Source organism: Synchiropus splendidus, chromosome 18, assembly GCF_027744825.2.
Source record: "Synchiropus splendidus isolate RoL2022-P1 chromosome 18, RoL_Sspl_1.0, whole genome shotgun sequence".
Lineage (NCBI taxonomy): Eukaryota > Metazoa > Chordata > Actinopteri > Syngnathiformes > Callionymidae > Synchiropus > Synchiropus splendidus.
Genome location: NC_071351.1, coordinates 5,394,798 through 5,410,503, shown reverse-complemented (window position 1 = coordinate 5,410,503; position 15,706 = coordinate 5,394,798). Strand labels below are relative to the sequence as shown.

At 45.0% G+C, this 15,706-nt stretch overlaps 1 protein-coding gene across 3 annotated transcripts in view; it reads right to left on the bottom strand.

The window, feature by feature from the left end:
* Positions 1 to 1,556: 1,556 nt before the first annotated feature.
* The window catches only part of LOC128749482 (copine-5-like), a 79,527-nt gene continuing 65,377 nt past the window's right edge, over positions 1,557 to 15,706 (bottom strand). For all 3 annotated transcript variants that reach the window (XM_053849131.1, XM_053849128.1, XM_053849129.1), the window contains 7 exons: positions 15,369 to 15,415; positions 13,953 to 14,134; positions 12,498 to 12,625; positions 10,169 to 10,271; positions 6,430 to 6,487; positions 5,918 to 5,991; positions 1,557 to 5,530 (listed from right to left, as the gene is read on the bottom strand). In XM_053849131.1, coding sequence (XP_053705106.1) covers positions 5,342 to 5,530; positions 5,918 to 5,991; positions 6,430 to 6,487; positions 10,169 to 10,271; positions 12,498 to 12,625; positions 13,953 to 14,134; positions 15,369 to 15,415 — 781 coding nt within the window. In that variant the 3' untranslated portion in view covers positions 1,557 to 5,341. The remainder of the gene's footprint in view (positions 5,531 to 5,917; positions 5,992 to 6,429; positions 6,488 to 10,168; positions 10,272 to 12,497; positions 12,626 to 13,952; positions 14,135 to 15,368; positions 15,416 to 15,706) is intronic.

Sequence of the window (15,706 nt, the reverse complement as noted above, 5' to 3'; positions counted from 1 at the left end):
GCGGCGACACCTCTGTAATTGGTGCGATTCTTTCTGAGCCGCCTGTCGCTCGTAAATAATTTATGGAAAAAGTCAAACGCTCGGTGGAGCAGGCTATATTTCTTTGTTATTAGCGGTTGTTTGTTTAGCCGATGGAGAGGGAGGCTCTGGAGGCACGCCAGTATCTTGGGCTGGTGATTTATCTGAACGCCCCCCAACTTCATTTGTGCCGGGAAATCACATCTTACAGACCCAGAAAGATGTGATGCGAGAGTAAAACGCACGAGTTTCATCAAAGCTGACAAAGTTACTGGCACATTTTTTCGTCCCATCGGCGGCCAAATGCCAGTTCTGAAGCTCAGGACTTGGCCGTGGCACTGAAGCAGCCCAGCACTGAATGATGGGATGAGAAGACACCAAGGCTCGGTTTGAAGTCTCTCTTGTCTCCGGCCACACACCAGTCCCGTCTCAAAGGACACGGCGTGTACATGGCTCCCCTGTGTTCCGCATCTCCAAGTCCCACACCTTCATCCTCCTGAATCACAGCTCATTTCCTGATGACTCTCCGCAGCAGGACAAAGACAGCACTGAGTGGCCTCCAGATAACAAAAGAGAAGCAGGGGTGGAGGTGGGTTGTGAGTTCTGTGTGCAGCCATTCTGAGTCTTGCTGCCTTGATAGTAGCAGCCGAAGGAATTCAAACTGAAATGAGCAGTTGATGCACTTCTGCTGCAGTAAAGTCGACCTGGAGAGGTTTCCACCGATGTTCTGTTGGAGTACTGGTGGCAGAAGCAGTAGAAGAAGTAGCTGTAGTGATAGCAGTAGGAGCCATTGTGGTTATGTTGATTATGTGTAGGACAATGGTTCCCACTGCAGTTATTACGTATAATATGAGCATGTAGCAGTAGAATAGTTGGTATAACTGCAGTAGGTGCTGGTAGTAGTAGATGTTTGAAACAGTAGAAACAGTCACAGCAGCAGAAGTCAAGTGCTGTAATAGTAATTTGTGTGGTAGTAGAATTGTTGATAGTACTACTAGAGGTGGTAGTCATATTAGAAGTATTTGTGGTGGTAAAAGTAACAGAAGTTGCTAAAGAGTAGTAGAGATGGTAGTACTAGTTTCAGTAGTGGTAGCTTTAGTAGAAACAGTCATCTCATTAGAAGTACTGCAATATTGGCCAGAGTACTACTATAGGTAGTAGTAATAAATGAAGTATTTGGGCTGGTAAAAGTAACAGTCATAGTAGAGAAGTGGTGGAGATGGTAGTGGTGGTAGTAGTTGCAGTAGAGGTAGCAGTCACATCATTAGAAGTAGAAGCACTGCAGTGGTAGATGTGCTGCTAGTTGTACTGGAAATATTCATAGAGGTGGTGCCAGTAGTTGTGCTTGCAGAGGTGGTAGTAGTAGTACTATTACAGGTAGTTGAGGTAGCAGAAGTAATCTAAGTGTTGGCTGACATAGTAGTTGTAGTTGTGCAGGTTCTACTAGCAGAAGAAGTAGTACAGGTAGTAAAAGTCATCCTTTCATTTGGAGCAGAGGTGGAAGAGAAGTGGGTCCAAACCAAGTGCTGCTTCTGCCTGTGTAGTTTTATTGATCATTTTATTAAGGCAATCCATTACAAAGCATTTCACAAACCACAGTATGACGACAATCATGTCCAACACCTGGTTTGGAAACTATTCAGCATGCAGAGGTATGTAAACAACCTGGGAGAGAACAGGTGTAGTGGCTCCAGGAGCCAGTACAGTTGGTGTCTCAGAGGAGGAGCGGGTCGAGGCCGGTGACGCCTTCTCCCGGAACATCCAAATAAACACGTGGAGCAGGTGGCCGACGCAGTATTTGGATGGAACAGAGGCGCATGAGTCCGAACGTCTGCACCAACATGCGGGGTGTTGGAGTGGAACAGCGAGGGGCACCTACAGCCCCCTATATACATAATTAGAATTCAGCCTCAAAGAAAGCGGAATATTCAAAGCCGTTCTTATAAAGACATCTTCTACCAAAAAAATAAGCAATGAAAATATATTCCGGTAAAACATTTGCATAAGTGTTATCACCACTGTGCTCCCCCCCCTCCCCTCCAGAGAAACATTTGTGTGCATACAAAGTCCGCTGCCGTGTTTTCGCTCCATCCGTGACATTTGCAGGATGAGCTGCATGCTGACTTGACAAACATCATGCCCTTTCACTACCTCTGTGAATAAACCACATTAGGAACACAACCAAAAGCAACGCAATAGAAATAAGGTGGGTTTATTTGGGGCTGCGCAACATCAGGAAAGTGAAACTAGCATCAAACTGATGCAAGAAGATTCAACTGTTGGTGCTGAACTAGCCGAGATGCCAATGTGACGGAGGTGTAGGATGTAAATATTTATGTCACGAGCTTTGCACTGTCGTCCCCCCATTTTCTGACTGACTTCCCCCACAAACAGTAAAAATTCTCAATCCTTTTTTTAAAAACAAGTGCTGATCAGGGTGTATAGAAATCTCAGGTTTTGTACTTAAAAAAACGAACAAGAACAAAAAAAAAAAAAAAACACGACTACTACTACTACTACTACTATAATATAATACAATAATAGTAAAATAAACTGAATAATAACTGAATAATCTAGAAAAAATATTAAAAATATGAAAAAAAAATCTTAAAGAATAGGAGAAGTTTTTGAATAAAAAGGACAGTAAAAACAGCAAATTAAAATTTTTTGTTTCATTGCTATTTTTTCCTAAGAACAGAAAATGAAAAACATTATTAATAATTTTAAAACCCAAACCCTGCTTCTGGGAAATATCCCAAATAAATAAATAAGTAAATAAATGAATGAATGCAGGACCCTATAAACTCATATCAGTCGATGTTGCCAATATTTCTTATCTTTCATATCTCCCAGGGGAGTATTGATGACCTCCACACAGAGTGATAAATGAATGCGAGCAGATGTTTCCTGACATTGTGCAAGCGTCTGACTATCACGCTGGGAAACGCATATTTGCATTCATGTTACCGTACTTCATCACGTCTGGCAGCAGTTTACATGCTGATGTGTCGCCAGCCCCGGCTTTCTGCAGCATCATCAGCTCTGAGAACATTCAGCTGACAACATTCCGCGGATGTGGAATACAGATGAAGAGTGTCGGTGAAAAACACAGACAAAAGAACACATTGGGGAACGGAAAGTAAGCGCTGGTCACCAGCTCCTGGTGAGGTGATGCTGAGTAGACACAGCCCGACTGTAAACAAGTCTTGACTTTTGTACAACAAGGCTCATAGAACCGTCTGTCAACACGACCAGGGAAGCGGCTGGAACATGTCAGAACAACACCTGGGTAACACAAGTTGGATACAGTTCCATAGAGTAGGCACATTTGGATCAGGAGTGAACGACGGGATCAACATCGACGTGGACGACGTTGGAGCAGTCAGCCACAACATTATGACCACCTCTGTCAGCTACTTCTCACAACACTTGAATGAAGACATGGGACGCAGCTTGTTGCGGTCTTGACCGGTTCCCCCCACACATCAGGTCCGCTCAGTTCCCAAACTGAGGTCTTGACATTTAAAGGTCACACCTCAAAACGATAGCGAGAATCTGTCTGGATCCATTCTAACTCTGTGGCAGGAGGTCACTGCCGTCATGGTTTCCAACACTGTGTCGGCAGTAGATGGATCAGCAGCATCCGACAGAGCACCAGGACAATACTCTGCAGCTCACAGGGAGGATCAGGAAAAACACGGCGCGTTGATGAACACTTTACGCCATGAAATCCATTTCAGACAAAATCGTATCAGTAGGTCGCATATTAGCTTATCAGCAGGGAAATATTGAAAATCATCTGGAGCTTCTCCCCCCATTATGAATGCAGTGCCATCAGAATTGGAAGCTGAACAATCTCCGTCCTGTGAGCTCCAGAAATGTCTCCGCTGAACCAAGCATCACAGTGGGGTACCACCCCTCGCACGCGTGTCAGGTAACCAGCGCCATACGGCCTATCACGGAGCTCCATTAGCATCAACTGACATCCAGCTAAGCTGTAAATTAGCTGCTATGAATTAGCATAGCGGAGGATTAGCACCACTTACTGAGTGTGAATAGACTGAATCCTGCTCCATAAAAAAGTAAGAGCAGTCTGCAGCCCACCAGTTGAGAATCACAGATTTAAAGGGTGCTAAACTCTCAGTGGTCATAATGTTATGGCTGATCTGCGTCCAGCGGCGTTTTGATGAAATTGAGTTTTCAGCTGTTGTTGACTTGTTTTACACTCATAAGTCCAGTCCCTGTGCGAAAAGAAAACTGGAGTTCCTGCCTTCAACCCGCTTTTCTCGATCCAGCAGGAGACTGGACAGAGAAAAGCCATCGGAACCCGAGGTTGTGTGTTAAACTACGGGTCAGAGGTGGCCTCACTGCCAGAGGTGCATAGTAGTTTCTTCGCTTCGTTGCTGTCAATGTGCAGAAAGTGGGTCTCTTTGAGTCGCCTCCTTAAATCTGAGCTTCAAAACCAGTTGCAGCCCATTGAATTCCAAACTTTCTGCTGCAAACTTAGTTCAGTTGTTTTAATGATGCACTGGCGAACCTTTAGTCTTGTCGCTATTAAAAAGTGCAGACAATAACAACAACAACAACAACGACGACTCAGTTCCGGCAGCGTGACTCATCCTCCTTGGCTGCAAACTAACTGGGAATTTTTCACATCTTTATGTAAAACGCCACGAAAACAAGAGGCTGTTGACACACTTGGAAGGAAGTATCATCGGGGGCGCGGGTGCTTTTCAAAATAAAGGTTGAGACTTGTGCTTTTTCGGTTTGTAGTGCAGTCTGCTTCAGAGACGGGGGAGACCATGACGGCAGCAGCTCAGAAACAAGAGGGTGGTCTGTAAACTGCGGACAGGGGCTCAGCACATGCTTATCAAAGTAGAAACGGGGAGTAGCGTGTACTATCAGTCGGAAAATATAGAATGGTAAATCACAGGGGCTGCCATGACCCTCCCCTTCGAAGCCCCTCCCCAAGGAATAAAGAATTTCCCGTTAAATAAAAGTACAATTGGTTTCCTAGTTTTACACACACCGATTCCAAAAAGGTATCACAAACATGATACAAACGGGCACATTCTAATATATAAATGCCGCCAAACAGGCCCACGCTCTAGAGTTACGTCTATCCATTACATCACCACTCGGACAGTTTTGACAGTGAACAATTAAAACTCCTCTCCAGAAGTTTCCTTCAGAGCAAACTCGCCGCTCCACGCAGCTCTGGAGTCGTTCATATTTACCTCCCGGCTGCAAGTGATCCCACAAAAAAGGGTTGGTGGAGGTCAGGCACCCGTCAGTCGTCTGTACACGGGGCTGTGTCGGGGGCTCAGACGGGCTTGGACTCAGAGTGGTCACCGGGGGAGTAGGGTGGAGGAGGGGGGTTGGGCTTTATGGCTCTGCTCTTCATGTAGGAGATGAGCTGGTCCGGGATCTCGGCCAGAACGTCCTTAGCCAGCCGGGCCATGCTCAGAACATGGTTCCCTGTGCGGTCCATATAGTCTCTGAACGGAACAAACTGTTGGGGCGGCGGAGAGAGAGAGACATTTTACGTGGTGAACGGAGTCTTGGGACACACTACACTTGCACGTGAACGTGCAAAAGCGAGTGTTAGGGTGACAAATGGGACACAGCCCGGATGTAGTGAAGAGCATATGAGGCTTCATGAAACAGAGTCCTCATTTTCAGAGCCCACAAGAGGGAAGTCTGTGGATTTGAGCTACCATTTAACTATACCCCACATAACTTTAAAAAGAACAGCGTCACCTTGTGAGCGCTGAAAGTGAATACACTGTTTCATGAGGCCTCACCCTCCCATCACTAAAGTAGATAGCTTGAGATCGAGGCCATGCTGGACTGTAAGGCTCCAGAACGGACTGGCCGAGCGCTGAAATGAGTTCCATACCTGCACAATATCTCTCTCAGCCAGCTTCCCTCGAGAGGAGATTCTGATGTCATCACCGTCGAGCTCCACCATTGCTGCACATTTAAAAAAGAGATGAGATAGAGCAGCATTCACCAGTGCTGTTATCAAGAATAGGTCCTTAAACAACACACCCAGCTTCAGGGGTTTGGAGTGTTTAATCTGTATTTAAGGCTTCTTTAGTCACAGATATAACTGCTAATAATACAAGTCAACCTTTTCTGATGCTGTCAGGAGAGATCTCCGTTCTTTCTTTGTAAAGCTAGACAATCTAATGTGGAGCTGCCAGTGTCAACTGAAAAGATGAGAGGGATTCAGATAGTTCATATCTCTATCATTCCCTTTCAAATGCTGTGTTGACGTTTCACTCCACCTCCTCTGACATGATTCATATGAGGTCATCTTGCAGCCGTCATGCAGGTTCAAGTTCCACCACAAATTCAGGAGCGACCCTACAACTCAACCAGCTGGATGGACTCGGGTTGGGTTCTCACCGTCAAACTCCGCCTGGCCGACTCCAACGATGATGATGGACATGGGTAGTTTCGCAGCCTGTTACGAGCAAAACAACAGTCATTCAGTCCCAACGCAATTATTGAAAAAACACTTGAGCAGTATTCAGCCCAGCCTTTCCTGAACTCGACGGCAAACTCCGTGATGGGGTGCAAATTTCCCAGGAGGAGGAGCGGAAGCAAGAACTTTGGATGTTGGCGCTATGTTTGGCAAGTTATGTGAGTCGTGAGTTTCGCTGAGATACATTTATCTCAGGGCCACACTTGATCTGACTGAAGTGCTGAAGTCATCAAAATCCTCTGAACAGTTTAAAACAGTTGCTTACACTGGCAGAATATTTGAGTATTTACTCATGAATAATCACACTGATAAATCACTCACCAAGTCCTGCAGCATCACACTCTTAGTTTCTTGCCACTGACCTGAAGAGAGCGACAGCCAGTCGCCTGCCGACTGTGTGAATGAGGAGAGACCCACAAAAGTGGGTCACAAGACTGTGCTTGGAGCTCAGACTCAGACTGTCCAGTTTGATCATACATTTCACAGTTGACATTCAGAATGTGCTGACTGCGCAAATATTCTTGAAATACATTAAAAAAATGGATCTAATGGCATGACTATATGTCAAATATGAGAAAATAGTGAACAATATTTCACCTTTGCTCAGCTTTATTCCATGAGAGAAAAAAGCTTTAGAATGGGGAACACATATTACCATTTATTAAACCAATAACTTGCTTATATATGGTCAATATCAGTGAATATGATGCTGTTTAGGGTGAACTTGTGGTGTTCATCCCTGTCTGGCTGAACAGGACACTGATAAGTACTTTATACACGTACATATGTATAAAGACAAAGTCATAATATATGCGACTGAAAAATGTCAGATGTCGCACAACACAATCTGAATTTAAAAAGCGCTCCTACGATTTACACGTGCAGTACCACAATGCACTGCAACAGATGACACTTTCATATCACTCCACTAAATGTAGTTTTGGGCAGCATGTGGAGTGCATCACAGCAAGAAGGTTTCAGGTTTGATTCCTGCATGACTCATGTCACCTCAGTGTAACCGTGTGTGTGGGATGTTCTGTGACAGACTGGGGTCCTGTCCAGGGTGTCCCTCACTTCTGGCACTGTGCCACCTCTTGCAAACACAAATCTAATTCCATAAATAAGTGGTTAGAAAAGGAATCACCAAGGTCTGCGACCAGATAATTGCATGAACAGTCACGGCTGAGTCATTTGCCACTCGTAATAGCACTTTTGAGACTAGAGAGTCAATAGCCCAGAAAACCTGCGGTGTTTACTTGAGGAATGGAACCGTCTTGTTTCACCTCAGACAACAGCTGTGCTGTTAAATAGACCCCTGTGTGTTTCCAGCCCACTTGATCCACTAGCTGCAGCTCAGCAGGCTCTACCTGACACAAACAGTTCCGGCATCACATATCAATCCTCCGCTGTCTTGTAAGGTGAGGACAGGATTTATCCGGCATCTTAGCTCAGTAATAAAGTACTGAAAATGAGGCCATGTTTTCCGTAAACCATGCGCAAAGATAGCTTACAGCAGGTGAATTTGTTGTCACAGTTTGAGGTATAGAACATTCATGAATTCATCAGCGGGCTGCTGCTGTGAATGAATGATGTATGCTCGTGTTGGAAGTACATTTACAAGAGCGGAAATGGGTCAACTTTCCGGGAAAAGAACCTCATGGGGGAAGAGATGGAAGCTTATAGACTTCAGTGGCAGCATTACTGTCCCCTCGCTCTTCCTTTATGTGCTGTATGTTCCCCTCCATCAGGCTCCAGATACATACATGCTCTACGCCATACCTTTAAATGCCAGATCAGATTCTTGCAAAGTGTCTGGAGGTGAATTATTCAGTTTTACACCATTTCTTACTTTCGGTGTGAAGATGGAGAATATTTCCCCTCGTCTCATGTGAAAAGCTTCTGGAGGTTTTTTACATTTCAATTCAGATCTGATTTGACTTGCAAAGCCATTGTCCTCACAGTCGCAGTTAAACCATTTGTTTTAATTGACAATGAATGGTTGGACCATTGTCATGTCTGAATCCAGTTGTTCGCTCAATACATTTTCTGAATGTTTTTATTCTTGTTTTTGTTCCAGTTTGAAGCTGATATTTGGACGATGTGCTGAAATACCCTATGTACTCCATGGTATCTCGTGACACATAAGAAATAGCTAGACAATATCAAAACCTTGACTGAATATTGTTCATTACATGTGAATCCCTTTAAAAAAATAGTTATAAAATATACACTGTTTATCATCAATACCCTCCAAATATAGTTTGGTATTTGTCACATTCTTTTGAATTCTTTCTGAACTGTTGCCGCCTCGCTGTGGCCCCTCCCAAATAAGTTAACCACATTAGTTGGTCCGACGTTACCACAAGTGTCAATATAACACGGCATGCAATTCCATTAGTAGAAGCCCGTACATGACTGAAGAACTGAAGACAGGGGGACACTGACCGTCTGCAACCGCGAGCTACTCCAAGGTCACAGCATCAGTTTGGTACACACTTTTGAAGTACCTTAATATATATTACTAAGGACAATAAATGATATACTGAACCTCTAAAAACCGCAATTTACACGATTAGTGATTCTTCCCAGTAATTACACTGGTGTACCAACAATAAAATGGTTATTACTGTTTATGACACTTTTTTTATGTGACCACAAGTCATACAGATGTATGGGGTAAACTGTAAATTATAAAGTACTGATACAGGAAGAACAATAAGATGATTTTGTGGCAGTTGCCCTCATTTTGTGGCTGGTCAAAGAGACATATTTTTTTCAGGTGAGGGATGGTGTCCAATATTTTAAGCACATTTTCAGTTTATTGGATGGTGAGTTGGAGATTCAATTTGTCCCACGCGCTGTCCCGTCAGATGGACGTGGACATTCGTCTCAGAGAATCTTGGAAATCCAAGGACTGCGGTTGATGTGTTCCAAGGGAGGGGAGACGTAGCTCCAGTGCTCCCCAAGTGCTCCTAAGCTAATTTTCCTGGCAATAACACAGTTCTGATTCTGGCTGGAAACCATTTTTTGCGTCGGAGCGAGCGCGAAGAGGGCAAAAATGAAGAGCGAGTATACAGCAACGCTGATGAGATTTTTATCTCCCAGGTCAAGGAGGGATTTGCAGCGAGGCTCCATCAGCCTTCTGCTCTGCAGGCGGCGGGAAACTTGGCCGCAGGACGACTCCAGAAGAGGTGCAGAGCAGCAGACAAGATCTTAAAAGGAAGGTGTGGCTGTTCGAATGGTTTGATTAACAGTCGCAAATTCCCTTTAAACCCAGTCTGCTGGGGGTCGGAGTGAAGTCGCGGGGATCCACGTCGACTCACACCAGGCAATGCTGTCATTTTTTAAAACTTCCGACAAGCTCTGTGCTGCGATTGTGAGACACATCCCCGGGAGCACGAAACAAATAGAAACATCAGTGGGTGAAACACCCCGCTCTAATAAAGTAACCGGCTTGACTGGAGAGTGAATCTCGTCCGAGCACCTCAGGCCAAGGCGGATCACAGTAAAGAAGAGATATATTGGACGTACACATCATCCAGACAGAGTGAGAGCAGAGAGCATGGCATAAACCCTAAACCCTTGAAGGTAAGTCAAGGCATTGAAGCATGTAAGCTGAAAGCACCTGCAGGCCACAGGTAGAGTTAGAGTAGCACTTACGTTGACGATGGCCTCTTTCGTCTGAGCCATGTCGGATATGACACCGTCGGTGATGATGAGGAGAACAAAGTATTGGGAGCCGTCCTCCACGGCGGCGGCGTACCTGAGAGAGACCACAGTCATGTGATGCTTGATGTTTGTGCCGTGTCCGTCACCTACTATGAAATATGTGGCCTGCAACACCATTTTTAAGATGGCTGAAGAAAGATGAGAAGATTGAGCTGCCTTTGCTGTTTATTTCCATCTGTCCCATCACACATCCTTGAGGCTTTTCTTCACTCCTCTCACCTTCAACCTGAGCTTCTCTTTCTCTTTTCATCTAAACTTCTGTCTTTTTCCTTCTTTATCCTGGCTTCACTTCCCCGTCGTCGCAATCTCCTCATCCTGACCTCGGATGAAAAGCTCCAACCTCACGCCCTGACCACTTTTATCCATGACTCTCCTCCACCGTCTCAGCTCAGATTTCTTCACCCTCATTCTTGCACTCTTTTTTTTGGTGTCTCTCATCCTTCCATCAGTCGCTTCCTTTTTCGTTGTCATCTGACTTCATCACATCTTTTTATCTCTCCTTCCAGCCAAAAAGTTTTCCAGCTCAACTCATATATATCTGCTTCCATATGAATATACAATCCTGCAGCCTTCCTGACCTCCTCAGCATGCACTTTACAGCAGCTCCTCTCTCCCTCTATCTTTTGCCATCATCTTGGAATATTCCATGCAACAACTAAACACTTCTCCTCCATGCAGCACTCCTCCCCTGCGCTCAGATCACAACTATCATCAGCCTCCTTCCCCTCACCACCCACCCAGCACATGCCTAATATAGACATGTAAATAAGCAAAGTGCGCAGCATAGTTGCGCGTCTGAGGTCTTTCCAGACATTATTACAGAGCCCATCAGAGACACACAGCACAGTAAGTGTGGCCTACTTTCATCCGGCCATCATCATGAATAATTCATCCGGGCGTTTATGCAAGCGCTGCAGTCTTATTCCTTCATTGATTGGCGAGCGCTCGATTGACGTTTGATGAGCGCGAGGAAGGAAAACACCCGGGATCAGAGCGGGACGCAAGGACGGGTCAGAGGTGAGAACTGGGCTTTGTTAATCCCACAATTTCATCAGGGAGCGTGCTCAGTTAGCCAGGCCGCTGACTTGCTGCTGATCCTCAGGCCCATTTGTCTTCCTCTCCTGTCATACCTGGCTCACTCCCTCACAACACAATAAAGAACGTTGGCCTCAGATCCACCACCTGCGCCATAGCTTTCCTCGCTTCATTCGGGGCGAAAATCGCCGTGCTGTTTTTACTGCTGCTAAATGGCTGTTTCCGTCTCACTTTTTTGAGACTCATTTTTAGACCTCCCATATGGCACAGATACATACGTTTTAATGAATCCATAAACAGTGATTCACAGCAATATTGTGGTAATCTGTGTTTGGGTATCATAAAAAAAAACTGTCCGCAGGGGGCCTTGTTTCATCTTCGGCTGCGACTGCTCAGTGTTTTGGAGTGCGACCAAAACTACTTCAGTGAAGCAATTAAAAAAAAAAAAAAAGTCAAGAATTGCTATAGCTAATTTGTTGGGGAAGCACTGGCTCATTTCTGGTGCTTTAAGTGGAGCCAGACAGCACTGGTCTGAACTGGCGCTGCAGTCGAGAGCACTGAGATCACAACGTAGCAATACTTCCAGGGCCTGAGACTGAATCCGGACCAAGACCAGTGAGAGGAGCCAGACCAAATGCTTATTCACCAAGAAAGTGTTGGCTTCACAGTATATAGAAAAAAAACTAGATCTCCGCGGGAGCGCATGACTTAGTCTCAACCTCCAGCAGAATGTAAAGCTGCCGTGATCAGTGTCTTATCTGCGCTCCAGCACAATAGCACCTAAGAACAGCAGCCAGTTTGACAAGGAGCTGATTTTCAATTAAATCTCTGAGTGACAGAAAGAAGCTTTATTATCATTAACAACGCTGCGCTTCACTCCCCTGAGAGTCTCATCTGATTGACAATACAACTCATCCGCAGTCAGATGAAAAGCACATGAATATGATCCATTTTCACACACCTCACATTGTTCCTCCGCGCTCACTGCTCTAACAATCTGAATAGCAACGGAGCACCTGCAAGACCTGCTGCCGTACTCGGGATTATACATCTATATCCAGTGACAGCTGATTGTTTATTTTGCTTTCGTTCCTTTCGTTCCGCTGGATTCACAGAGAAACCATCCGTCAGGGTTTGACAGCGGCTCCGCCTGCTTGAGATTATTTGAGGAATGACTTTGAGAGGCAATGTGAGCCCAGATGTTCGGGTGTGTTGGCATGATTACCTTGCCACGTGGTTAACCACAGGAGCGAAGTTTGTGGGTCCGTACAGCTGGACTGTCTTAAGGCTTTGGTGGTAAGCTTCCAAAATCCCCTCCATGCCGTTACAGTAGGGGTTGTCTACGTTGCCATTCTGTAGAAAGAGAGGGACAGAGAGAACAGAAATCATTCAGGGATACTTGTGAAGGGTGAGGAATGGGTGCAGCTTTGTGTTGGTCAGGCTACAGTGCGCACACAGCTTCCTCCACAGGGTGGCGCTCCTCATAGAAACAGAAAGCAAAAATCTTCCCTTGTACAGTGATACTTATTTTTTTTAAATTAAAAAAAAAGTTATTTTTTCTCAATATTTTTTCAATAAAAAAGTTTATTTTCAAAACTTGAGTACCTATTTTTGAAGCCTCAACTTTATTACCCAGATTTTGGATGTGGGCCAGAGCAAGTCTACGCCTGTCTCAGCATTGCCAGACTGACCACATCTTCAGTGTCCAGCTTAGAGGCTCAAGAAGCATTCTGATTGAAGACCGTATTTTAAATATTTGTATGTTTTGTATCTCATTTTATGTCTCCTGGTGTTTCTTTATGGTGATAATGGAAGGGATAAGATTTTGCTAAAATTATTTGGGGGAATCCTTGACGTTGGTGATATACTGTATAGCATTTTAATTTAGAAATAAAAACACTCACATTGCAACACAAAAGTTGGGTAACCTCAGGCCATTTAGCCCTGCTACAATTTGTTTTCATCAGTAGTTTTGAATGTTGCAGTGCTTGCAAATACTGTCGCTTTAATCCTCATTGCCATTGCACCTGTGCACGTCTCCAACTGTCACTTTGGAGGGTTTGTGTTGAAGAAGGTGAGAAGTCACATCAGGAACTACTCGGCCTCCGTGGAAGATCTGCGTTTGTTTGCAAGGGAGATTTAACCTTTGATTCAAAACTGTAATACTCGACGTGAAGTACATACAAGAGGTTGAAGTTTGAGGTGAGCGGCCTCCGCAGGACAAATAGGAACAGAACTACAAATTAACTCTTTACTTAAAAAGTCATATTCCACGTGAAAAGAGAGGCGACCTCTATTACACTCAGATGCAGGCAGCAGATGCCCAGTGAAGAAAACATTTCCGAGATGTTGTTTACACCTTCTCGAGTTTGAGGAACCACAGGGAAGAGCGAGCCACCCAGGACTTTATTTAACACTCTGTGTTGAATCCTGATTTCCTCATCTCAATAGAAAACAGTAGATGCTACCTAGAGGAAGGGTCCTCATTAGGTTGCATGCAGGAGCCGGCGCACATTAGCACATGAACTTGATTAAAGAATCTCTCTCTCCGACTCCGAAGATCATTTGCACTACAAAGAAATATGAATCCTCCATCTGCAGGTTCAGCATTCATCCGATGACAAGTCATCTGTGCTGCCCTCCACTGAGGACGTGGAGAGTTCTTACTGGTCGTACTCACCAGGGGAAACTCGTGCGAGACCCTCCCATCAGGGGGCAGCTTAGCACCGAACCCCAGGGCGGGGAACATCTTATCACTGTCGTAGTCTTGGATGATCTCCCCCACTGCCTTCAGCGCCATGGCGTACGCATTCATCTGGTAGGGATTCATGTAGTGGAGGGAAGTGGACTGCGACGGATTTCCTTTCAAGACAAGAGACGGATTCAGTGATGCGACGCGGAGAGGGGAAACACAAGGGGCCGTGTTGAAGAATTTGTGAAGCCGATGTACTCTGATCACTAGGAGGTCACACGATGCATTCTTATAGAAACCATCTCAGCTGACGGATTGAGACGCATCAGCACTAGTTTGAGTCTCTGTTGGATGATTGACCATCCTTATCTGTGGTCATATCATCTGTTAGCCTCACTGCATCACACAGAGCAGTCGCCTGTCTCTTCAATGTAGCCATGAGCACGCCAATAGTTGCCCAGGTTCTCTCTAGAGCACCGCCTCCAAGTAACAAACATATGGACTTTGTTTGTCTGTGGACTTTCCCTCACGCCACGATAAGGCTGTGAAGGAAGTGGTGTTTTTTGAGGCGATAACTGATGACTATATTGTTCTGAAGCAGCTTGTTGCTTCTATTAGGCTCATGAGCCGTGTAGAATTGGGCAATAAGCAGCAGCTGTCTGACAAGAACAATGCGATTTCACCCATTCTGCTCTGTCCATGTCGCGAGCAAGGTTAATTAAATAAACAGAATAGGAGCTAATGAGTTGTTCGGACCGCACGTCCCCGGTGAGCCAATGAAAGGTGGAGTCATTATGTCGGCTTTTATTCCCTCATTTGACTCTTTAACATCTTGAGATTCCTCCCCACAAAGTCATGAATTATCTCTGTCCAGATGTTCGCAGCATGGTGAATGTCAAATTACCATTCAGCATCAGCGACTTCTCACTGTGAAAGAGTAGTTCCTGCTCACTCTTCCTTTGTTGCAAGTCATTTAACAAAACATAATTACAAATTTAATACATTTTGAGAAGCTTTTAAACCGTATGTCGCCGTTTTCTCATTGCAAGAGTTGGCTACTGTCGTCTAACTGTCAAGCTGGGGCAGGAAGTGAGTATGACAGTGATGAATCAGGTAGTCTTTCAAAATAAAACAAATATTTACTCTGAATGAATGCAGAAATACATTGCGATATACCCAACACATTTATGTCAGTCCTCCCTCAACTGCAGCCAGGACGTGTTCTGGAGGCTTAGAAGAGTAGTGTCAGTTGTCAAGTGGTATTTACTTGCTTTCAAAGTGCTGAGATAAGTTGCTACACATACAATGAAGAGCCCTATTTTCTATTTCCCAACCCTCCACCGCCTCCTTTCACATTCATCCCTGAGATGAGGAGCAGAGAAGGTGACGCGAGTTGACACTCACCGTTTGAAGCAGTGAAATCGATGGCCACGGTGAAGTGAATCTGAGTCCTGAAACAGATGGAGAGGAGAAAACACTGTTATCACAAATGGAGATCACAAATGCGTCGCCAGGTTTCCCCAGCTACACCGGCTTCACCTTGCAAGGTGCGACGCTCGCAGAGCCTGTGACACTTCAACTTGTTAGTCTGCAGTGAAGCATTTACTCTGCAGCTGCCGCTGTGTTGAAATGGCTCTTCAATTTCAACCTTTAGACCTATTTCATTTCGCTCTTCTGGCAACTCACCACTTTGCAATATCATGTTACATTTAGTGGATATTCCTCATTTGTATTTCCACTCT